Source organism: Egretta garzetta, unplaced genomic scaffold (genome assembly GCF_000687185.1).
Source record: "Egretta garzetta isolate BGI_Z169 unplaced genomic scaffold, ASM68718v1 scaffold323, whole genome shotgun sequence".
NCBI lineage: Eukaryota > Metazoa > Chordata > Aves > Pelecaniformes > Ardeidae > Egretta > Egretta garzetta.
The window spans coordinates 3,491,272-3,514,920 of NW_009259435.1; the positions used below are offsets into that span (position 1 = coordinate 3,491,272).

Here is a 23,649-nt window from a genome sequence, read left to right on the forward strand (position 1 = left end):
CTAATCCCCATGGGGAGCCTCCAGCAAATGTTGCCTGTAGTGCACTCCAGTTTCCTGACCTGATAAAATGATGAATTTCTACTCGTTCCATCCGAAGCCTCAAGGAGCTTTCACTTATGGTGTGAACTTTAAAAGTGTCTGGGGAAGGCATTTCCCCTTGGCTGCCCCTGGAAATATTTGGGCCAGGTGCTTTGTTTAGTTCATTTGGTGGAGACTGATGGGATGAGCCAAAGAGCTTTAAAGTAAACTGTCAACACCAAAAAGCTTTGGGTCCTCCCAGTAACAGCTGTGGAAATGCAGGGCTCCTGCCAGACAGAGGGTGGTTTTCACTCCATTTGATGGCTCTCACTACACAAAATGAAACCTTCAGATGCAATCACTTTGGGTTTTCTTTAAGCAGGAAGATATAGTTCTCCCTTACAAAAACTACATTTCCTCCAGGATACTCTTACTAAAAAATATCTAAACTGAAGTCAGGGTTGGGTTCAAACATCACGCTCCCCTGTCTGTGCTTCAGCTGTCGACAAAACCTGCAGCTCCGTTCCTTTGCTGTGGTGTTGTTTTATCTACAACCCGCAGATTCAAGGACTCACTTCTCAGGGTCTGAAAGCCCAAGCCCAGTTCCTTATTAGTCTTATTTCACTTCCTCTGGATAGGGAGTCACTTCCCAGATGTTGCTTTGAACAAAAATTCTCCCCTTAAAATACTTTCCACTGTCTCCATTCCCATCAACCTCCTACGTACGGGTTCCCAGTTAATGACGAAGTGTCAGAGGCTGGCATCCTTCCTGTCTGGGCTGGGCCATAACCCTCTGCTCCCTTAGAGGACTGCAGATCCTAATGGAGAGAGTTAGAAGCAAGTTCATTAAACACAAGCCTGCAGGCTCACACATCCATCTGTCACACAACCTTCCCCCATCCAGCCACTTTATTGCTCATAACCTGGTTCTCCAGGGACAAGAAGGCAGATTAATCTCTTATCTTTTAAATCCTTCAAGAGACTCCTGGCAGAGGAAAGCAGAACCCCCCGGCTTCGTTTGACACAGGCGTTGGGTGGTGAGGAATAACAGTGATGGCTGAAGGAGTGAGCGAAGGACAGGTGAAAAGGTCCATGTCCTTTGCCCCCACCCAGACCCTCCATCTCACAATGTGCTTCCCATTTTTCTCTTTGTCACAGAAATTATAAAGAAAGTGAAGAAGCCCCCTCCCCTGTGCCGCCCAAATATAGCCCCTGAGTTGGCCCCCATGGAGTGCATCCAGGTAATGAAGCAATGCTGGGGTGAAGCCCCCGAACGACGTCCAACCTTTGAGGAGGTATTTCTTAAGGTCGGTGAATAGAGCAGCAGGTGCAATCCTTTGCTTGTACTTGGCAGGAAAGTGTGGTTTTTTTCTTTAAGTGAGCCCTTAAAAAATCATTGAAGAGTTTTAGTCTTGCCTTTGCTATTGGGTTATTTTATGGTTCATGGTGTCTGGCTTACACCTTATCCTGAAGTTGGGCTGCCGTGACACCACCACGTGGGCTGAGAAGCAGCCTGGACATGGGCTTGGTGTCTTCACATTTTCAGTGTACCTGCATGGATAGTCTCATGGAGATCAAAGATCTGTAAATTATGATAGCACCTTCAGATCAATATGGGTTTTAATCTTCTAAAGTATTGAAAAGGTGATTAATTTAAAAGGAAAATTCACCAAAGGCTGTTAAACACAAACATATAATGTTTGGCATCTCTGAACTGCATACTGGTGGAGGCTGGGAGCTTATCCCAGGGAAATATGATTGTACCTGAGCCCTGTTTGAATAGCTTTCCCAGACATTTGTCTACTGGCCAGTCTCATGGTCAGGTCCTGGCAATTTAAAACCCTTGTCTGATCCAGCAGTACTGTTCCTATGCTCTTATAAGGTCAAACTAGGTAAACCAATAGCCATAATTTTTACCTTTCAGTTCTATGAAACTGTGAATAACTTTACACCCATGTGACTCCACTGTTGAGTCTAAGGCAGCTTCTGAAGCCACAGATTATCCAAATGGTCCAGAGGCTCAACTTCAGGTCAAGAGGAGAAAGCACAACTCAATGAGGAGCTGGGGATGGGAGGTGGCAGTACATGCCAGTGTGCAAAGGTGGATTTAAGACCAGTAACACGTAATCAAGTTGTAAGTGTTGCTAATGCCCTGAAATCTGCACCTCTGAATGCAAAGGACTCCAAGTTGCCCTAGAGGTTAGTCATGGATAAATGAAGGTGCAAATTTGCAGCATGATAGGACTCCATAACAACTCACATACATGTTGGCATCTCATGGAAGGTGGTGTTTCACTTAACCCTCACTGAAAGTTTATAGAGGAGCAACGTCCTCCTGGGAAGCTTCCATAGTTATTGATGCAAATTCACTGTCTAGTTTGCCTTTTTTCCTTTATTGTTGAATTCTTGCCACTGACGAAGCCAGTCTTTAGCATTGTCCCTTCAAAATAAGTGTTTGCTTTTCATTCCTTTCCAAACTTAGAGTGCTACAATGGTGTCATGAGATGGTGAAATAACTCTCCAGTTTGATTTTCCAGTTCAAAACCATCAACAAAGGGAAAAAGACCAATATCATTGACTCAATGCTCAGGATGCTTGAGCAGTATTCGAGCAACCTGGAAGATTTAATCAGGGAGCGGACCGAAGAGCTAGAGATTGAAAAACAGAAGACAGAAAAGCTGCTGTCACAAATGCTTCCCCCGTAAGTACTGGTACTTTAGATGGTAATAAAGACTCCACAACTAGACTGGACAAAAGAGTTCCCCAGAAGTGAGCAAGATGGCAGAGGTGACCTCCAATTTTGGCAAGCACCTTCCAATCAAAGTAAAAAACTGTAATCAATGCTCGTTACAGCCATATGGAACCTTCTATTTAGTGGAAGATCTTTTGAGCACAGTAGGACAAGAGTGTTTGAGCTCTTGGGCATGTACTACAACAGGGTTTGCGCCCCATCATCTTTCTTTGCGTTGTTATTTCAGCTCCGTGGCAGAAGCCCTCAAGACTGGTGGCACTGTGGAGCCGGAGTATTTTGACCAGGTGACCATCTACTTCAGTGACATTGTGGGCTTCACAACCATTTCAGCTCTCAGCGAACCCATTGAAGTAGTTGACCTTCTGAACGACCTTTACACGCTGTTTGATGCTGTTCTTGGAAACCACGATGTTTACAAGGTGAGGAGTACCTGGGCATGAGGATCAAACTGTCTGTGGGTCAAACACTCTTGTAGTTTTATTCTATGTCTCTTTTCCATTTTATTTATTTATTTATTTATTTTAAAATGTAATGGTATTTGCCAGGTGGAGACAATAGGTGATGCCTATATGGTTGCCTCAGGGCTCCCAAAACGCAATGGAAACAAGCACGCGGCTGAGATAGCCAACATGTCCCTGGACATCCTCAGCTCGGTGGGAACATTCAAAATGAGACACATGCCAGACATCCCCCTCAGGATACGAATCGGGCTGCACACAGGTAGGCAGCAGCACTCGCCGGTGCCTGAACATCAAAGAACTCCTTTGCAATTGTATTTCCAGCTTTGAATTCTCTCTCCCTGCCTGCCCCAAAACAAGCACCCTTAGAAGATGCTTTTTAAAACCTTCCATAGCAACAAGGGCATTAAAATGGAAACAAAAACCCCAAGGAGGAAAATGGCTCAGTATCGTTTTGGGGAGGAATTGTGTATTCTGTCGTAGTCAGGAACTACATCAGACACATTAGTCACAAGGGTTTCGTTGTAAGGGTGGCTCTTTGATGTACCACAGGATCGTCACTGGTGTGACGGGGAGACAGCCAGTGATGTCTTCGTAACTCAGTTCTGAAATGAAAAAACACAGAAAAAACAGACGTGCAGAGTGAAAGAATGAAAGGGTTGGGGTGATTTGTCACAGGTAGGACATAACTGGAAGAATATGTGATACAGCTATTAAGACAATGTTCTAAAGAAAATAAATTATCTCTAATGTAGAAGTCATAATCTATTCAATTAACAGGAAAGTGGCTTGTTTAAAAAGACAAAAGGAAGTTCTTTTTTTATACAAAAAGTAAATTCAAAAAAAAACCCCAAAACAGTAGGATTGTAGTCGTACAAGTGAAAGTATGACTGGGATTTTAAATGGAGGAGAAGACATCTGCTGTTATCATAGAAACAATAGAAATACTATAGTCATCCATTAATAAATTTTTTTCCCAGCTGTTCATCACCAGACTTCTTGCATCTTCCTCTAAAGTACCCGGTACTGCCCATGGCAGGAATTCGAACAATGAATAAGATGGTCTGGAGTCTGACCTGGTGTTACAGGGGGTTTTATCCTTCTGCCTATCTATCTGATAATGCCCGCATTTTTGCAGCTTTGGCACGCAAGTGTTTTACAGAAGTCAATACCCCGGCCCCTGTTGTACACATTGGGAAAGCAGAGAAGCGTAAAGGAAGTATCTCACCCAGAATATCCCAAGACCAGAACTGTGACTTGAGCAGAGCTAAAATCAATATTTTGTATCTCCTAGACCATATCAGTTCTTCTTTTGGGGTTCTCTCTGAAAACTCATCTCCCTACCATTTTCTTTGCAGTTCGGGGGGCTTAGCTGACCCTTCACAGAAGTCTAAAGTGTTAAGGAATGATTGCAGGAGCACTGTGGGTTTTATACTCTGGCAGAAATTAGATGAGACTGTGGCCCTAGCTTGTCTTGCCCAGAGCAGGAGTCTCTGGAGCACCAGCAGCACATTTTCAACATGGAAAGAGAGGAATTTGGTGTGCAACATCTGCTACTGCCTGTTGACAGCAGTTCTGCAAGGCATCTTCCATGCACCCAGCCCAAAATCTATCCCTAGGTGATGTGTACGGGGGGTAGTTACATTTGTTCTTGTTTTTATGAACTCTGTGTATCTGGAAAGTGATGTTGCTATGAGCTGTTGTGTAGGGTGTGAGAGGAAGAGAGGGAGGAATCGGTGTTTTCTTTCTAAAGAAGCAGAAGCCAGATCTTGTTTTGCACAGATCTGGCAACGCCATGCTCTCATGGCAGCAGCAAGAAATGCATGCTCCAAAGCAAACCAGCTTTCTGAGCCACCGAGCTGACAGCAGAGTTTGATTAACCCTAGACCCCGTTTCTCCTGAGGAAAGAAGCATGAAGAGGGAATCACCAGCATCACAAAAGCATTGAGGAAGCGCCTGGGGGAGAGGAGGGCTTGGCGAACACTTTCACTGTCCTGGAAAGGATGGAGAATGGGTGTGACCACTGGTTTTACGGTCCAACGGCTCTCTGGAAACTGGTGCCAAGAAGAGCTCATGACTGCCTCTCTGAAAAAGCAAGTAAATGCCATTTGGACATGGGCTGCCCATGCCCCTGCAACCCCAAAGCAGAGCTGCACCTCTGGGAACTTCTGCTGGCCCACGCCCATGGTCCGCTTGTGGCAACACATGGGTAAGGCAAAAAGGACAAGAAGACCAGTGTTTGGTCTGCAGTTTCTCCCCTGCTTTAAATGCACCCTGGAGTCTTGGCTCTCCTCTCTTGACTTGACTGCATGTCCAGAAAAACTCAGCTGACTCAGCTGTTTCCACACCGTCCGTGTCTGGGCTACAGCTGGACAGTCAGGGGGAGCGGTGGTGAGAAGAGGAGCTTTTCCACGGAGGCTGAAGAGGGTCTGTTTATCAGTCAGGCTCTCTGGCAGGCAGCCCCACGCTTCGATTGAGCTTATTAATCTCTGCGGCACCACCGATGGTTATTGCAGAGTTTTAGCCAGCACGGTTCATTAACTGACCCTGCAAGCCCTGGCAAAGAACCTTCTCAAAACAAACCAGAGAACCTGTATAATTAAACAACTAGGCCATAACTTTCTCATCACAGGGTGTCTGGTTTCCTCTGAAACTTGTTACTGTGGGAGATTTATTGCTGGAAGTTTTTGTTAACCCTTTGCTGAAGCTGTCTAGACAAGGGGGAACACACACAGGCAGCGAAAGCAGTGAGAGAATTCACCCCTGGATGCTTTCAACATGGAGAACTCCTTTGGGCATGCTGAGATACTGAGATTTCTGAGTGCCACTGTCATCACCACGGGATGAAGAGAGGTGATGCTTTGTGAGTGAGTGTTTTCTCAGGGAAAGCTCTTAATGAACAGAAAAGTCCCCAACAAGACCCTTTTTTATCTCTATGTCCCATTAGTGTGCACACATCAAGGACCAGTTTGGTAAGCGTTAGGTCCTTCACCCAGCAGTATCAACAGTGTCTTTACAGTTGTTCTATAGAAGTGCCTATGGACTAGACCCTGAAAAAACTTCCTCTACGGGATATATCTCCTCTCCTGAAGAGCTTGAAGCAAATCAGTGAGTACTGATAAGGATGGGAATTAAGTTAGAAGGGATTCTGAGGAGCAGCGTCTTATCCAAGGTTGCACGGCACATTGGCAGTAAAAAAAAAACCAACATTAAATCAGCTTCTCCTGATCTTCAGCAGTCCCTGCATGCTGTGTTTGATCCATATATGCTGTTTAAGTCCTTGTAACATTTTTGATATGAACTGTTCTACCTGGGTTTTTTTAACTTTTAAGCAAACAATGCTTCATCAGTCAGGAGTTAAAATCTGTCTTACCTCTCGGTTTGCATCCTCTGTAAATTATATTAAAATCCTGTTACTTTGACTCTGCAGCAACAACTTTGCAGAGGTCACATCAAGAGGGGTTCTTGCAAAGTTCCCCAGAGCTTTCAGCTATGGAGTTTCATTGTCCTTAAGATGTACGTGAAAACTGTAAGAATCAGTTTTTGTAACTAAGAAGGCTAAAATCACAGTGAAATTACATTGTCCTAAAACAAGTAACTGATCACTTCTAAATTAGGCTATTATTATTGTTGTTGTTGTTGTTATTATTTTTAAAACAACATTTGGACATACACCTTTTTATATTATGAAAAACCTAACCTATAGCATCATTTCAGATACTGTTGATGATGTACAACGTTCACATCTCTTGCAACCTTGCATAGGAAAAGATTTCCTAGGTGTCAGTTTTGCTAAATCTTAACCCAGAAGGATCATGACATTGAAAAGGCAGGCAGAGCCTGAAAAGACATATGGCATAAATGAATCCATTGGAAAATACAAAGCAGCCTGTCTTTTCTCTGCAGGAAGCCCCACACCTCCTTACATTGCTGAGAGCATTTTCTTTTCTTTTTATTTTCCTCTTTTTTTTTTTTTTTTTTTGCATTTATTTTGCAAGGATGGTATTTTAAATTGTGAGTGATGAAATTCAGCATCTCATCCCTCAGAGCACAGTCCAAACGTTAGCTAAGCCAAGTGCCCCAGATGGCAATTGGCTTGTGCTGTTTGGCTGCCACACATTTTATCTGTGTGTGTGTGTGTGCATGTCTGCGTGGATCCCGCACGCATACCTCTCCCTGAGAACTTGGCACCAGTTCTTTGGGAGCTTCTTTGGAAAGGAGTGAATCTCATCTAAAGAATGAGAAAGAGGAAAAATAAACAGGTTTTGGCTAGACAGGCGAGCTAATGATGTCTTCCTTTCCAAGGAGGGGACACAGGGTGGTCCAGCGTGCTGCCAGCATCTCTGGACTTCCAAGGCTGATTTTCAGTCTGGTTTCACTGGGACAAAGGGCATGTCACAAGATCGGAACGTTAGTTTTCTCGGATGGAAAAGGAGGCCTTTTTAAAATGAGATTGCGGTAGTCCTTGAGCTTCCATGAACTCTGAAAAAATTCATCCCAGATGATGGTGAACGGAGGTCCTACCACACAAGACCTTTCTCAGGCATAACACACCAATGTGCAATCCAGAGCAGTGTTTAATTTTTGATTGCTTGTAACAAGCACCAAGGCCAATGAGATCTTTAAAAAACCTCCTCTCTTCCCAAGTGGTTTTTGAATGTCAAAGGAGAGGATGAGATTTTTTTGTCGATGAGCTCCTTGACTTGTGCAGTACCATCTGGGTTACACAGATCCCTTGTCTTTCAGGGCCTTGTGTGGCAGGTGTGGTGGGGCTTACCATGCCACGGTACTGCCTCTTCGGAGACACCGTGAACACGGCATCACGAATGGAGTCCACAGGCCTGCGTGAGTATTTGGGGCAGTCCCTGAGGTGGGTGATTGAACAAACTTCTCAGGAGAGATAAAGAAACGCGCATCTTCAGTCATAAGCATTGCAACTGAATCAGCTCTGAAGAAAGGAGCAAGATAAACAGCAAAATTCAAAGCAGCCTGTGGGGGAGGGCATCGGCTTTCCCATCATAGGTCAGCCTTTAAGACCCTGCCTTCTGGCTATGGTCTTCTGATTTTGATCCCATCAACAAAACTCAACATGATATTGCCCTAGATTTCTTCTACATGGGTTCGATCTTGCTTTCAGTCAGTGCTGAGAACCCATAATTCAGAGCTGTTCTTGCACAGTAAAATAATGCACTTAACCTGTCATGGCCAGTACAAGGCAAGGGTTGAAGCACATGTGGGCACTGCTTCCATCATGCTGGAGAGAAAATGCATGTCTGCGTGGATCCCGCACGCATACCTCTCCCTGAGAACTTGGCACCAGTTCTTTGGGAGCTTCTTTGGAAAGGAGTGAATCTCATCTAAAGAATGAGAAAGAGGAAAAATAAACAGGTTTTGGCTAGACAGGCGAGCTAATGATGTCTTCCTTTCCAAGGAGGGGACACAGGGTGGTCCAGCGTGCTGCCAGCATCTCTGGACTTCCAAGGCTGATTTTCAGTCTGGTTTCACTGGGACAAAGGGCATGTCACAAGATCGGAACGTTAGTTTTCTCGGATGGAAAAGGAGGCCTTTTTAAAATGAGATTGCGGTAGTCCTTGAGCTTCCATGAACTCTGAAAAAATTCATCCCAGATGATGGTGAACGGAGGTCCTACCACACAAGACCTTTCTCAGGCATAACACACCAATGTGCAATCCAGAGCAGTGTTTAATTTTTGATTGCTTGTAACAAGCACCAAGGCCAATGAGATCTTTAAAAAACCTCCTCTCTTCCCAAGTGGTTTTTGAATGTCAAAGGAGAGGATGAGATTTTTTTGTCGATGAGCTCCTTGACTTGTGCAGTACCATCTGGGTTACACAGATCCCTTGTCTTTCAGGGCCTTGTGTGGCAGGTGTGGTGGGGCTTACCATGCCACGGTACTGCCTCTTCGGAGACACCGTGAACACGGCATCACGAATGGAGTCCACAGGCCTGCGTGAGTATTTGGGGCAGTCCCTGAGGTGGGTGATTGAACAAACTTCTCAGGAGAGATAAAGAAACGCGCATCTTCAGTCATAAGCATTGCAACTGAATCAGCTCTGAAGAAAGGAGCAAGATAAACAGCAAAATTCAAAGCAGCCTGTGGGGGAGGGCATCGGCTTTCCCATCATAGGTCAGCCTTTAAGACCCTGCCTTCTGGCTATGGTCTTCTGATTTTGATCCCATCAACAAAACTCAACATGATATTGCCCTAGATTTCTTCTACATGGGTTCGATCTTGCTTTCAGTCAGTGCTGAGAACCCATAATTCAGAGCTGTTCTTGCACAGTAAAATAATGCACTTAACCTGTCATGGCCAGTACAAGGCAAGGGTTGAAGCACATGTGGGCACTGCTTCCATCATGCTGGAGAGAAAAGCAGACCACGTGCAGCAATGTCCTGCAACATGAAGGGCATCATTTGTGATGGCTTCATTTATCAGCAATAACAACACCATGAACAAGTGTTGGCAGGTCCTAACAAAATCCTTAAGATTCCCTTCCTGTTTGGGTTTTTTTGATGTCTTTCCTGATGGGTTGATATTCATGCTATTTTTCCCTCAAGGTCTTGCCTTTGTTTTCCTGAGGCTTCCAGTTATAAAAACACAGTCTACGTGCACAGAACCAATAGCTGCAGCTGAGAAGACAGCATCACCTCTCAGCTGGTTCTTACTGTCCCATGCCTGGAGACTTCTAGACTTGTAAAAAGACCTGGCGGGGAAGAAACATTTAGCTGCTTTTCAGCCATATATGTACACAGATCTGCTGTTTGTTGCTGTCCTTGGCTAAGACATGGGTGTGCAAACCAGAGTGGTTGAACTGTGGATGACACAGAGGACAGCTAGGGACAGCAGTGTCAGAGCCCTGGATGCGTTTTGAATTTGCTTTTGGTGTTCAGGCTGTGAGTATAAGTTGGTTTCCAAAGGCAGTATCTCGTGCATTTTAATCCTTGATCTCTGATCTCCCTTTTGATATTTTAAACAGCTCTAAGAAATTATCTATTATGGCTGGTTTATAAGCTACATGAAGTCTATGATATTTAATATTAAAATTTGAGGTCTTGCCAGGCTAGAAATATGTTGCAGTATATATGCCACATTGGAACTTTTTCACTCTTTCATACAATCCTCGCATTTCTAGCCCCAGTGATTTTGATTAGATTAATTAAGACTAACAATTAGGCTAATCATTAATTAAGGAAAATTGCCTTTCTTGTGATTATGGCTGGCTTATTTTAAGAGGCATGCATTGAATTCAGAAAGCGGTGGAAAAGATAAAATACTTTCTAATGGCAAGACAGATATTTGAAGAATCTCAAGGTTTAGACCCTAGGAAGAGCAAAATCCCACTGAGACTGGAGACAGAAGGAGCACTGCAGATACAAGAGCATCATTATACATTAATAGAAATGTATGTAGATACACAGTGATGGGAAGATTGTAGGTTAGTGTCTCAGGAAACGTTGCTCAAAGCTGTGTGATCTTCCTCCGCATATTTGAACTGATGTTCTTCTTTCTGATTATTCTGCAAAAAAAAAATTTACTTGGTTCATCCCTCATCCCTCAAGGGGGAAGGGAATGTGGTTGACACATTTGAAATAAAATCTCAACAAAAACAACAAAGAAACCTATTTTGGGGTAAAGTGGTTTAGAAACATTCCCTGGCTTAGTCACACCAGCAGAGCAACAAATTTCACTGAGTTACAGCAATGGCTGTAAAACAAACTGGGGGAGATGGGAATTTAATAAAGATCTCCACCTTTGCCCTTTGTTCCTAGATTGTTAATGGCACCCTGCTCTGGGTGACCCTGCTTTAGCAGGAGGGTTGGACTAGATGATCTCCTGATGTCCCTTCCAACCCCTGCCATTCTGTGATTCTGTAACTCTGGAATGAATCAATTACTGAAAAACCCAGGTGGATCTAGATGCACAGCTACATTTTCATTATGTCCCTTCGCAAACTCCATCTCTCTGCTCTTCATCCCAACTTTCAAATGACGTTGGGCGGCTGGAGCAGGACAGTTGGTTATTTTGCTTTTCTATCTTGCTGCCTACTTACGCTGTGGCAAATAGATAAACCCAGCATTTTTGTTTCCAGCTGACAACACTGCTGAAAAACCACTTACCATCTTTATTAAGAGTTGAACTTCTATACTTTGTGTGTTTGGTATCTTTCTCTGGGAAGTCCCCAGTGTAGATCTCCTCTCACCCTGTGCTCGTTACAGCCCTACCTGGAAGGATCCATCCATCAGCATCAAACTCGACATAGAGGAGCACCACACAGCTACACCAGCTACATGCCTGCATGCTTTGGAGCATTTTTCCTTGCCAGTATGAAGCAGTGGGGAATTCACAGTGCATGTGCGGTGTAGTGACCCCGCTGTTTCTGCTTTCCGTTCCCAGCTTACAGAATTCATGTCAGCCAAAGTACAGTGGATACGCTTCGGAGTCTAAATGAAGGCTACGAAATCGTACCTAGGGGAAAAACAGAACTGAAGGTAAGAAGGCCAGGGCTGTGTGAAATGCTTCACAGCAGAATATTCTTGCTGGAGGAACTTTCATATTAAGGTCTTGTTTGGCCTTCATCCACCAATCTTCTGAATATTTCCCAAATTGTCCCCATCAGTTGTTTCAGTACATGAGTTAATTATTGAAGGACCATCAGATGAAGCAATCAGGTGTATGTGCTGGATCTAACTATTTATTTAGAACTGTATTTAGTCCACCTTTGACACAAGCTGCTACATTTCATGGCATCCAAACAAGACAACACTAAATAATTCAAAACATCACTTCTTCCCTTACATAGTCAATAGACAGAAGTAGGAGCTTTGCTTGCCTTAAACACATAGCGTAAGAGGTTTGAATATGGCCTCAGGTCCCTCAACAATCTTTCATTGCAAGTGGAATCATCTCACCCAAGTGCATACGTCTGCAAGTGGAGATCTGAGGCAATTATTCCAGGTTTAGTCAATGGAAAGAAACCTTTACGTAGTCAGTGGAGATAAATTGGCAATTTAGGAAATTATTAACCTGACTTACTTTCAGGGTCCAGTTTATGTAAAGATGAATGTCACCCCAGAAGTGTCTGTTTTCCTCCGCTTCTCCAGTCAGGGGTGGTTGACTCTGATACAGATGCCTACAGCTCATCAGATGCGTCTCACCTTAAAAGCTAAATCATCAGTGGTGGGAGAGGAAGTTATTATTCTGATACTCAGCCCAGAAACAGTTGTGAGATCTTTCAATTAATGGTGCTAGTGCTGCCAGATAAGATGATTAAAGATCCTGTAGTTTCCCATTTCTGTTAAGCTGTGTAGTTTCAATGACCCAGATCAATGAGGGTCATTTGTAGATGACAGCTTGAACAAGGCCTCCTCTCCTGGGATAGTGAAATTCAAATCAACCCTGAACCATTGTGAAGGAGAGCCCAAGATTTCCAGCCGTGGTCTGTCTCTGGATATATATGAAGCCCTCAGAAACCAGGTCAGGATGTTACATGCTGAGAAGAGGGTGGTCAGAAAGCTGCTCTTTATGTGGATTTTTGTTTTTATTTTAGGGTAAAGGAGTAGAAGACACATATTGGCTAGTTGGGAAAAAAGGCTTTCTGAAGCCCTTACCTAAACCTCCTGAAATAAAGCCAGGGTAAGTGTGATTTCGTTACTGTTCAACGCATTCATTATAAGGTCCTTTTTGGAGCTCACAAGCTGAATACTTGTCTTTCCATGTTATCTCTTTGCAAAGTCTACATCATTTTCCTTAGGTGACTCACGTTTTCAGGCATAGCACCGGGACTCAGAAGTGATGCGGTTTCTTCAATCCCTCTCCTTAATCACAGTTCCCAAGAAGTGGCATGGAAACTTGCTGCTTCCCCGCTATATTCCCTTCGAGATTGAGCACCAGGGAGTTCCGTCCTGAATCTCCTTCCTATTCAGTGGGCGTATGGGAGATGCACAAGTAGGGATGCTTCCAGGTCTCTGGTGTCATCAGTGTATGGGTGACAGGTTTTTTTCTCCTTCCATCAAACTTGGGCACAGAACACCAGCTTCATTCACCATATAACCACGTTTCTTCCCTGTAACACTGTTCATTCGAACAGAACAATAAGGAGACTTTGTGTTGTAAAAATATGGCACTGTTAGGTAATTAAAGACTTACTGATGTCGTCTCCATACAAGCAGCAGTGAGCAAAGATCGAGCACTTGAAATTCATTAAGCTATTTTGTGGCTTTGCAATGCCTGACTTTGCAAACAGAGTAGTCCCTGCTTACCTGTCACATGCTGTATGCCTGGAAAGGATTTTGTGGTCAGGACATAAAAACCAGGAGTGGGATTTGTTTGACAAGAACAGTGTAGTCACCCACATTAAAGCTAGTCAACCTTGACTCCCTTTGTAGTCAACAAAGAGAAATACATGCTCTGGGGTCTGATTCGACTGGCCTGCTTGGACATCCGTATTAGGAGATAAATTGCCCTTGCAAGATGCCTGTTTTGTTGACTTTTAGACGTCCTACAGCAACCAGCTCAGAGCCAGATGTCTGACAGCAGCCAGGGTCTGGTTTTACTTTGACTCTGACTTCCCCTGAGCAATCTTTTTCTAAGTTTTGCCTCATTTTCCTCTTAGTAAAATGAAGATGGTTTTTATCTCCCTTTGCAGATAATGGTTAACTACTTGGGCAGTTGCATACAGGGCAGTCTGTGCGCTCAGACCCTTCCCAGAGCTTTCTTGGAGCAGCATGGAATTTACAGTATTTTGGGCCATAATCTTAAGTTATTTGGGTGTCAATCAGGGTGGAAGGTAGAAGGTTACTGGAAGGAAATTTTGAGACAGTATTTCTTATGCTCGGAGGGGAATGGAAATGGAAACTTGATGGAAATGAGCTATTGAGTAATGTTTGTTGATACCAATGATGCATTATGTGTGGGAAACATGAAGCTTGGAGGAGTTTTGCCAGTTTAGCAAGGTGGGTTGGCTTACCACACAACCTAGGAAACACCAAGACTTCTACATTGAGCATAGGTTCTTCTCATCCTGGTTTTAGCATCTAGAAGTCATGTGTGAGGCCTCTGTTGACTGTTGAGGTTCTTTCCATAATCCTCAATGAGCCTGTCCTCTGGTCATGTGTGCCAAAGTCAAACTTATGCAGGCCTAAGCTGTTTCTAAACACGGATTGTAAATGACTGAAAATACATCAGATATTGGGGGACAATAAGAGGAGGCAAAAAATTTTCCCCACATATCCAGGATCAGAGGACCTTAGGCATCTGTGTGTAACCTCAGACGAATCCACAAGTAGTGCTGCAGAGAGGGAGGTGTTCTTCTGCTCTCGTCCCAGGGCCTGGATCCTCACTCTTCTTTTGCAGTATTTCTGTCCCCATAGATCATCATAGAGCAGTTGAATGAATGTGAAAGGAGTCAGAGGAAAAAGCAAAGTTATACGAAACTGAATCTGTCCTAGTGAGGGGTCAAAATGAAAGCCATACCCCATAGAAGTCAAATGTCAAATGGTAGAAAGAAGTAACTGCATGTTCAAGCAAAGCAAATATTTGGGGAACTGCCTCATGCATAGGCTGTGCTATTATCAGACAGGTATCAGACATTATGTCCTACTTTTCCATTCTTACCTTGATGGTCCAGTTTTGTGGCAAGTCACTGCCTCATACACTTCCCTAAGAATTTCTTCATCTGTAGGCTTTTATGCTGAAAAAGGAGATACTGAATAAATTCCTCTTCTACTCATCTTTTCACCCTGTCCTGAAGCAACTCATCTTCTCTTTAGGTCTTTCCTTTCCATGAGGCCCATTTGCTTTTATCTCATGCTTTATTTTGTGACTTGAGTGGCCTAAACACCTACAGATGGGCAGTTGTGGTGGTCTTGCTGAGAGGTGGTACTTATTAAGAGGAGGTTAATAAATTGTGCTTGGTTTCATGTCCATACTATGTAAAGGTAAACCTGTGGGCCATGGATTTAAGGGTCATATCCTAGGGGTGGAAGTTCTCTGTGAAGAAAGGGCTCAACGTAACCCTGAGAAAAATTATTTCATTGTCATTAAAATCTCTGGATCTGTGTCTGACCCCATGAGTTATCTCCTGGAACTCATATGGACCTGGACAACTTGATGAGCTTAGTTTCACTCATGATCTGTTAATGCTTCTTACTGCCATGACAAGACATAGCCCTTGAGATACGAGGTATTACAGGCCTTCACTTCAGTGGTTAATGGAAAAGACAGCAGGTAACATTAAAAAAAAAGTACTATCTTCCTATTATTTCCCACGACGTAAAATCTGTCAGCCAATCAAGGCTGTAAGCACAGTCCTTGGCAAGAGGATTTCCTGACATGTGAAGGAAATTTTCCAGCTCTGGTAGGCAGTCATGAGCAGGTCTATGATCAAGTAGCTCATAGAGCTGGTCATAGATGTCTAGGGAGAAATCAAGCTCCATTATCCTACTATGATTGCAGTAGTCTTGGCACCCTGGACCTGAAGAATGGTCCTTGACCTTACAAAGGTGAGTTTATGTGCAGATTAGAAGCCAAACTTCAGCACACTTAAAAATATGGAAGAATATTTAATTATGTGATTGGGATAATACTAACAGTCCAGCAACACACTGTGATAACAATCCTTTCTGGTATTGCTGAAATTGCTGAAAGAATACATCTAATTGTCTAGTAATAAACGTCAAGCCACCACCAACTGCCTAACAAAGGAACAATTACTGCACCTACGTAATTTGAATGTAATTGTTATTCATCAACTCTCTGTTTAATCCCATTTACAGACTTACTAGACGCAGTAGTTGGAACATTCTCATTGATTTCCACCTTCTGCACCAGGTTTTCATACCTTTACAGTTGTGTAAGGACACTCAGATAAATGCACTTTACTCTTAAACCCAAGTGGGTGACGTGGCTCACACAGGACATAAAACATTAATGCACTTTACTCTTAAACCCAAGTGCTGTGGGTGACGTGGCTCACACAGGACATAAAACATTTTAATTAAGAAGAAAGGTAGCCCAATTAAAAGACCTAATATGCTTTTTACTACCCCTATTTCTTCCAACCATGCATAAAATCAAATGAACTAAAAGGCTATTCTTAAAATTAACCTTAGATCAAGCTGCTTAGGGCCCGTATATCTGTTTTCAGAAGTGAAAAGCTTACTGGAAATCAAGTAAGAAACCCCTTCACATGCTCTATGGGATCGGGTGGAGGTTCAATAATAGTCCCAGGACACGGGGAAAGTGCAAGTTTAATGTCCAGATTGCAGTGCTGGTTTCTGCCCCAGGGAATTTTCCTTTCTGAAGGATAACCTCCTTTCTAGGTCTGGTGAATTCTCAGTTTTACCGGCTTTACATGGGAGCTTGAAGTTAACTTCGCATCACATAGAACAGGGCAGGCAGCTCAACAGACTCCTTAGTCCTTTCTTTGCTCCAAGGCAAATTTCTACACCTTCCCTGGCAGATGTCTGCCTTGTAATGAATATTATTTCTCCTTCTTTCCTGAAGCTTGTTAGGATTTGCATTGATGCAACTCAGGATCTTGCGGGTTGGGTCTCCATTGTGCAATAGCTACAGGAGGCAGAGAAAAACACTTTCCACAAAAGCCTGACACTGCCACAGGAGATAAATGTAAATTGGGGTGGACATAGAGAATGTGTAACCAAATGATGACATAGTGAAAACAAGCTGCTGAGCAGTCGAGCAGCAGCCTACCTGTAGGATAGATAATTTTTTGAGATTTCACAGTCAGATAGGTTTAAAGGAAGGCTGTGAGGTTTCTTTGAGGGTACAACAGGAGACTAGTTTTGGGGCTGAAGAGCAGCCATGGAAAAAGCAAAAAGTTGCTAATTTATAATTGTGGGATTTGGAAGTTGACATCCTGTGATGCTCTGGGACGGGCATCACCTTGTCAGCACTGGTGGAGTTCTCCTCTTGTCCAAAACAGAAGATAGGAGGTTATACAAATCTAGCAGCCACAAGACTGACCTGGACTACATCACAGATGCATTTGGCAAAGCACTGAAAAAATATCTAGAACTAGGAAAAATTCAATAGCTAACGGAATTCAGAAAAAAAAAAAAAAACAAAAACCAAGAGGCAGGATCATGTTCATTTGCTAGAACTAAGAAAAATTCAATAGCTAACAGAATTCAGAAAAAAAAAACCCAAAAACCAAGAGGCAGGATCATGTTCATTTGCAGTTCCAAGGAGATGAGTGACATACTTGGCCTTCTGACTTTCCAGCTTTTACCATCCTATTCCAGAAATCCTTTGCTCTGGTACTGAATGCAGTGCTATCAAGCAGCAGGAGCCCTCTATCCCAGGAGGTGGTTTTTATCTAGAAACTTTCCCTTTCTAACACTTTTATATTAGCTATGGAAAGTTAACTGGAGGAAAAAAATAAACAAAAAATACAATTCAGTGAAGAAAGATACATATTGTGGGTCCTCTCAAAGGTTCTTGACCATGGACCCAGTGCCCAGGTAAAGAACATATGAGAGTTTTGAATTTTTATCATCGAACCCAGATCTTTTCTCTTGTATGAAGTCATGCAGTAGGTCTTACGTCCAGAAGGGCCAATAGATCATCTAACCCACCACCATCCACAATTATAAGTACAACCTGATGTGAGAAATCACTAAAACCTGAAGATACAGCTAGGGATAAGAAAGAATTTTTGAGCTCTCCTATCCTCACATGAGCATCAATCCTGAAGAAAGCCCTGAGATCCTTGTTTGAAGATGAAATGGCAGTGAAAGATGCTCAAAGAATCCATCTCCCAACACCAGATGAGAAACATCTTTTTATGAGCCAGGAAGAAGACACCCATTTGGACAGCATGGCTTCTTCTACCCAACACGAAGCTCTCGTTGCTTTGTCTATGTTGAGGCACCCTGGCATGATGGGAGATGATCAGTAGAGAGTCTATAGTGTTGCTGTTGCTGATGATGTGTCTCACTGGGGACTAAGCAGAAGGATTTCCATTCAGGCTCCTGTTTGAAGTTTTTCAGCCAAAGCACTTTTAAATCAGAAATAAAAGATCTTGTGAAGCAAACAGCAGTGAAAAACTTCTGCTGTCCTTACATAGCTGGAATTATACAACAGCATCGCCACATTTCCTAAATAAACTTTATGTAACATATAACAAGAATTATTCGGGGAAATCAAAGCATCCTCTGGCTCATAGGCTTGATCACCCCATGTCAGAACAGATGCTTTTTGCTTCACAATCTATGCTTTCTTTACAAATTACTTTGGAACTCCTAACACAACAGCAAAATGAAGACATGGTCATGGCTACGGCGTAATGCAGGTGAGAAAGAAGAATTTTTCTCTGAAATCTGGTGGAAGGGAGAAAGGGAATGAAAGACGGTGATTTATCTCCCTCTGAACGAGGGTCTCCAACTTGGAATATGGTCACTCCAGCTGATATATTTTTATATATATATATATATAAACAAGCCCTGTTTGAGAAAGACTTGGAATATGGTCACTCCAGCTGATATATTTATATATATATATAAACAAGCCCTGTTTGAGAAAGCTGAGGTTTCTAGGAGAATTGACTGGAATATTAGATTAGAGAATGGGGCTCTGAGCAACCTGATCTGGTTAAAGATGTCCCTTTTCACTGCAGGGGGGTTGGGCTAGATGACCTCTAAAGGTCCCTTCCAACCCAAACTATTCTATGATTCTATAAACCCTAAATGCAGTGTTCAGAAAGGCAGCAAAATCAGGTAGTGGCATTGTATGGCTGGAAGATGTGATTCGATGCATTACCCTTTCTTCCATGGATATTTCTATGGATTCAGGGAAAGGTTGTTCTGAAACTGTGCTCAGGACCTGGCTGGCTTTGCGGATCATATTCTGGCTTGCAGGTATGGCTTCAGGCACAGCTGAGGTGTGCCCAGATGTGCCTGGATGTTCCCAGTAGTTTCTGTTGTCTCACCCAGACGGACTGGGAGGTTAAGTGGGAAGTGAAGGTCCCTTTGAAGGATCCTTACGCAGGGGGACAGAGAGCACCTTGACAGCAGGAGAGTCTGTCTAGGGTAGGTCCTGGCTGTCGGAGTTCATCTGAGGGTGTTTCTCCCTGGATCTGCCCACACTTCCCTTGAAAAGAGAACATTTTTATGGTGTTGCACCCACTGCGTGGGCTGGCCAGGTTGACATCTCTATCCGACTAGGGTACACAGCTCTCCACAGCTCTCGTGCCATCTAAACAGGCTTTCTCATTACATAGCATCCCAAAAGCTCTTTTATGGACAACAATGCTGAGGGACAAGAGGGAAGAGTACCAAGGAGAAGCCATCTCAGAGCTGCTTTTAGCCTCCTCTGCTCCCCAGCCCACTGCTTCTACAAAACTACCAGCCATTTAAAGTATGAAAAACTTGAGTACAATGAAACATGGGTTAAAATAAAATAAACCACCTCAGAAACAAGTAACCCCAGAGGCAATCCTGACTGGTTTAAACACAGGGAAGCAGTCAGTGAAAGGGCTCCAGGGCTGGTTGGAGCAGGACCGCAGAGCTGAGATGTAATGAGTTGCCCAGGATACTCATTGGGCCCTGCAGGTACGCCTTGCTCCAGTGTATGGGTTTCTGTGAAGTGGGGAGAAGCGAAAGGAGGTCAGAGAAGACTGTATCTGCACCCATCTGACCCAGGTCTCAAGGCAATTTGAGTCGCAGTTGTTCTCACCGAAGGGTACAGAGCGGCCAATTCATAAAGATGCTCTGTCTATGGGTCTGAGGCTTTCCTTCTGTAACAAGTTGTGCTGGCTGCCTAAGATTCAAGCCATGGGCTTGTGTTTTCAATGCTCAGAAAAAATCATCATAACACAGCATATTGAGAAAAGAGAAGGCAAATTCCTTCAGTGTCCAGAGAGCTGGGGTGTAGGGCCTTACCGATTTTCTCCTGCTGGCTTTGGAAAGGAGGTGGTGGGAAGAGAGGAGCCTGGAAAAATAACAGCTGACTTCAGGCGGAGGGTTTTGTGAGAGGTTGGGATGGAGGGTGCAGAATCAGCCCTCCCCAGTTGCTCAGACACAGTGAGTTCAGGAGATGTGTCAGTGCTGTTTGCACTGGATCTTTCTTCTTGTTATTGTGCCGTGGATGAACGTAAAGTCATTATCAGATGGTTATTTGATACTTGTGCGAGCAGTGTTCAGAGGTGGAGCTCAGGCAATTTGATACTGTGCCTGATCCCCAAATACCCTGATCAAGTCAGGTCTTCACCTTCACAACCTGCTGCACTGTTGTGCAGAAACAGGCACCAACCTCCTCCAGTCCCCTGTGGATGGAGTCCTGCTGGGTGGCCTTGGAGATCAAACCCCTCACACCTACCCATGTGTGGCTGAATTTTGCTACTGCTTGCGTAACAGGATTGGAGAAAAACTATTCCTCTTCCCCTTCCAACTGGTAGGATTTAATCTTATTAAAAGTTATTTACCTGTAGCATAGACACCTCCATCTGAGTTGGTCATCTTACACATCTTTTAGAGTCAATGCAGAGAAACAGGCACTTCTAGGTGTAGCTTTTCTGCCCCACAGAGGACATTTACTTTGGGATAAACCCCTGCTGTGGTCCAGCAGTGCCTGCTTCCTTCCGCTGGCTCAGAAGAGAGCCCAAGATATTTGGCTCAGAAGGAGACATCTCTGTTGCAGGTAGCTAAATTTCAGGGATGTTAATGCCACCTAAGTTGTAGATTCCCAGAAGAAGCCATTCCTCAGCCAGCCCATCAGGATGATATCCTCCTAACTTCCCCATCCTTGGGACCTGTCCCCAAAGGCTCCAGCACTCATGGGAGGGTTTATAGACAGGAATCAATGTTTCTATAAAAAGGAAAGCTGTTCCCAGAGCTGAGGATTTAGGTGAGACATGGAAGGACAGCTTGGTTAGACATTTCCATTTGTAGCACAGAATTGGCAAAAGAGCTGAAACTTGACTCTGATCTCCCTTGGGAAAGGCTGTTAAATTTGCGCTAAGCTTTCGGGGAAAACTGGCTGTCTCTAGGGACAGTTAAATAGGATTTACATTTGGAAATGTGCCCATAGCTTTGAGAGCTGAGAATTTCTGAAAGCAACCCCCTGGAAGACCAAAAGGCACCAAGGCAGGAGCTGAACTTACTGAAGCCAAGATCTTCACAGCAGTTTTGTTCCACTCTTCCCTTTGATGAATGAGGGGGAGGATCAGAGGAATAATGGAATAATTCTCCCAGGATTCATCTTGTCTAATAGATTCTGGATACAGCCATGATAGATATATAGTTTGTGCTCCTCAATCAACAAAGTCATTCATCTCATCCTGGGAGAAGTGTCTAAGATGTGCCAAGAGCCCTCTGGAAGTGCCTGGTGATCCAGATTACAAAGTGCCTGTTTCAGAGCAGGCACTTAACTTCAGGACACTTTAAATTAAATTAGCTAACCTCACCCTTTGTGATAAGTTGAGCTGAAGTGATACAAGGGAATAAATAAAATCAGAATGAGGACCAATATTTGGTTTCCTTTTTCGCACCAGAAGATGCTTAACTTTCACTTGGTCTCCGTTACGGTCTGTTCTTTGTTGCAGATGAAACTGAACTGGTTCTTTCTCTAATGGCCTACATGTTCACTGCAGGTGTAGAGCTCACGGGTTACCCTCGGAAGAAATTGCAGAGTTCAAAAGGAGGAAAGCTGAAAAACTCCTTGGCAAAAGGGCCTAGATCTGAGGTAGTAGCTGTAGGACAGTCCCAACGTAGCTCTGCTATTTAGTGTCTGCTTATGTGTTATTTGTCTGCACTTCGCTGGTTTTAGTGTCATGACTTTTTCTTTTTTTTTGTGTCAAAATTATATATTATTCTTTCAAAGTGTCTCATTCAAAAGGTGCCTGGAACAGCAGCAAAGCTGTCTAAAGATAGTGTTAGCTTTGATGGGCGATTTCCTGGCAAATTTATGACCTGTTATCACATTCATTCTTGAAAGACATACAGTATTACTGTGTTTACATGCAGTGTATTACTGATCCACTGGATGTTGGTGTGCGCTGTGTCAGGAAGAGCCCAGACCATGGTAAACACAGAGATAAAGCTGGAGCTCAAGCCTGGAAGAATCCAAATTGCCTATTGTTGCTTTCCCATAATGTATATCTCCTGCCTAGTGTAATTCCATATCTCATGATATGGAACAGGATGCAGTTCTGTTATTCATCACTATGGTACCTACTGGTACAAGAAATAAATGTGAATTTAGGATGATTTGGTTGGAATTCAGAAGTTATATGGAGTATATGAGCATGACCTGAGATGCCTGATCAAATAGGTGCTACCAGAGCAAGGCTGGTGTGTAAGCATGCACACCCGCACGTGCACATAGAAGGGCTGATCTCCCGTGAAATGCTGTATGGTTGGGATTTTTAATACTATCTCTGAAAGCAGTAATAATGCTTCTGCTCAGTGCCTCTGAACTAAATTTTACTTAATTTCCACTTTCTCAGAAAAACACAGACGTGGATGAAAGCCCAGAGTGCCTAGATGGTTACAAACCCCTAAGATACACTATATCAAGCCAATAGATTACTCTAAAGCTCCATCCAATTTTCTCAGAAGGATAAAACCCAGCAGAGAGCTTTTGGCTCCGTTCCTCTTTCCCAACCACAACTGTTAAAGAATCAGAGGGTGTTACTAGGCTGTTTTATCTCCCTTAAGAGTTTTTTGAATTTTTGTCTGAGGCTCTCCCTATTCTAGGAGCTGGGCAGAAATTCCTCATTTGAAAAAAAAAATAAATAAATTTAAATGTGGGACACACTGTGCAGAGACCTGCATAAGCACTACCATATGTGAATACTCGCTGCTAAATATAAGCTCCAAGGCACAGAAGACTGCCCTGCTGATCTACACCTATGAGCACAAGCTGCTCCTCATCCAGAGACAGAGGATCTCTCACTTGGGTTAGCCCTGCTTGACAAAAACTGCACGTATACTGATACAAAAATATTTAGTATGTATATCACCCACAGACATAGACTTCTGCACTGAAGCAAGGCTGATTAGCAGTACATTAGAGAGAACAGAAGGTCCTCGTTAGCCCACTTGGCTCAATTCATGGGAAATAGCAGAAAAATCAATAAGGCGTTTATATCTGGAGCTTTTCAACAGTCCTAGTTCAATCCTTCTTCTGTGCATGAACCTTTCAATAGAGGCAATTATGTCCTCAACAGCCACTTATTCCCACATGCCTGCTTGGTGGTTTAGTGACGTTTCCAGCTAATCTATCTTAGACATTTGTGATGAAAGGGAACAAACCATCAATAACCTTGCTTTTCCTTGATAGCAATAAAGGGATGCTCTACAAGGATCTCAGATGTAGCGATCTGTAGTCCATCCACCCAGTTCACAGTCCCATTAGTCTGGGACTGTAAACTGTTAACAGTC

The 23,649-nt window shown here is 43.5% G+C and overlaps 1 protein-coding gene across 1 annotated transcript in view; it reads left to right on the forward strand.

Annotated features, from left to right (window-relative positions):
• The window catches only part of GUCY2F (guanylate cyclase 2F, retinal), a 43,606-nt gene extending 21,664 nt beyond the window's left edge, over positions 1-21,942 (forward strand). Inside the window, exons 12-19 of the mRNA XM_035892696.1 lie at positions 1,177-1,325; positions 2,556-2,719; positions 2,997-3,189; positions 3,316-3,490; positions 7,975-8,073; positions 11,645-11,739; positions 12,798-12,883; positions 21,858-21,942. Of these exons, the coding sequence (XP_035748589.1) occupies positions 1,177-1,325; positions 2,556-2,719; positions 2,997-3,189; positions 3,316-3,490; positions 7,975-8,073; positions 11,645-11,739; positions 12,798-12,883; positions 21,858-21,942 (1,046 nt within the window). The remainder of the gene's footprint in view (positions 1-1,176; positions 1,326-2,555; positions 2,720-2,996; positions 3,190-3,315; positions 3,491-7,974; positions 8,074-11,644; positions 11,740-12,797; positions 12,884-21,857) is intronic.
• Positions 21,943-23,649: the final 1,707 nt, after the last annotated feature.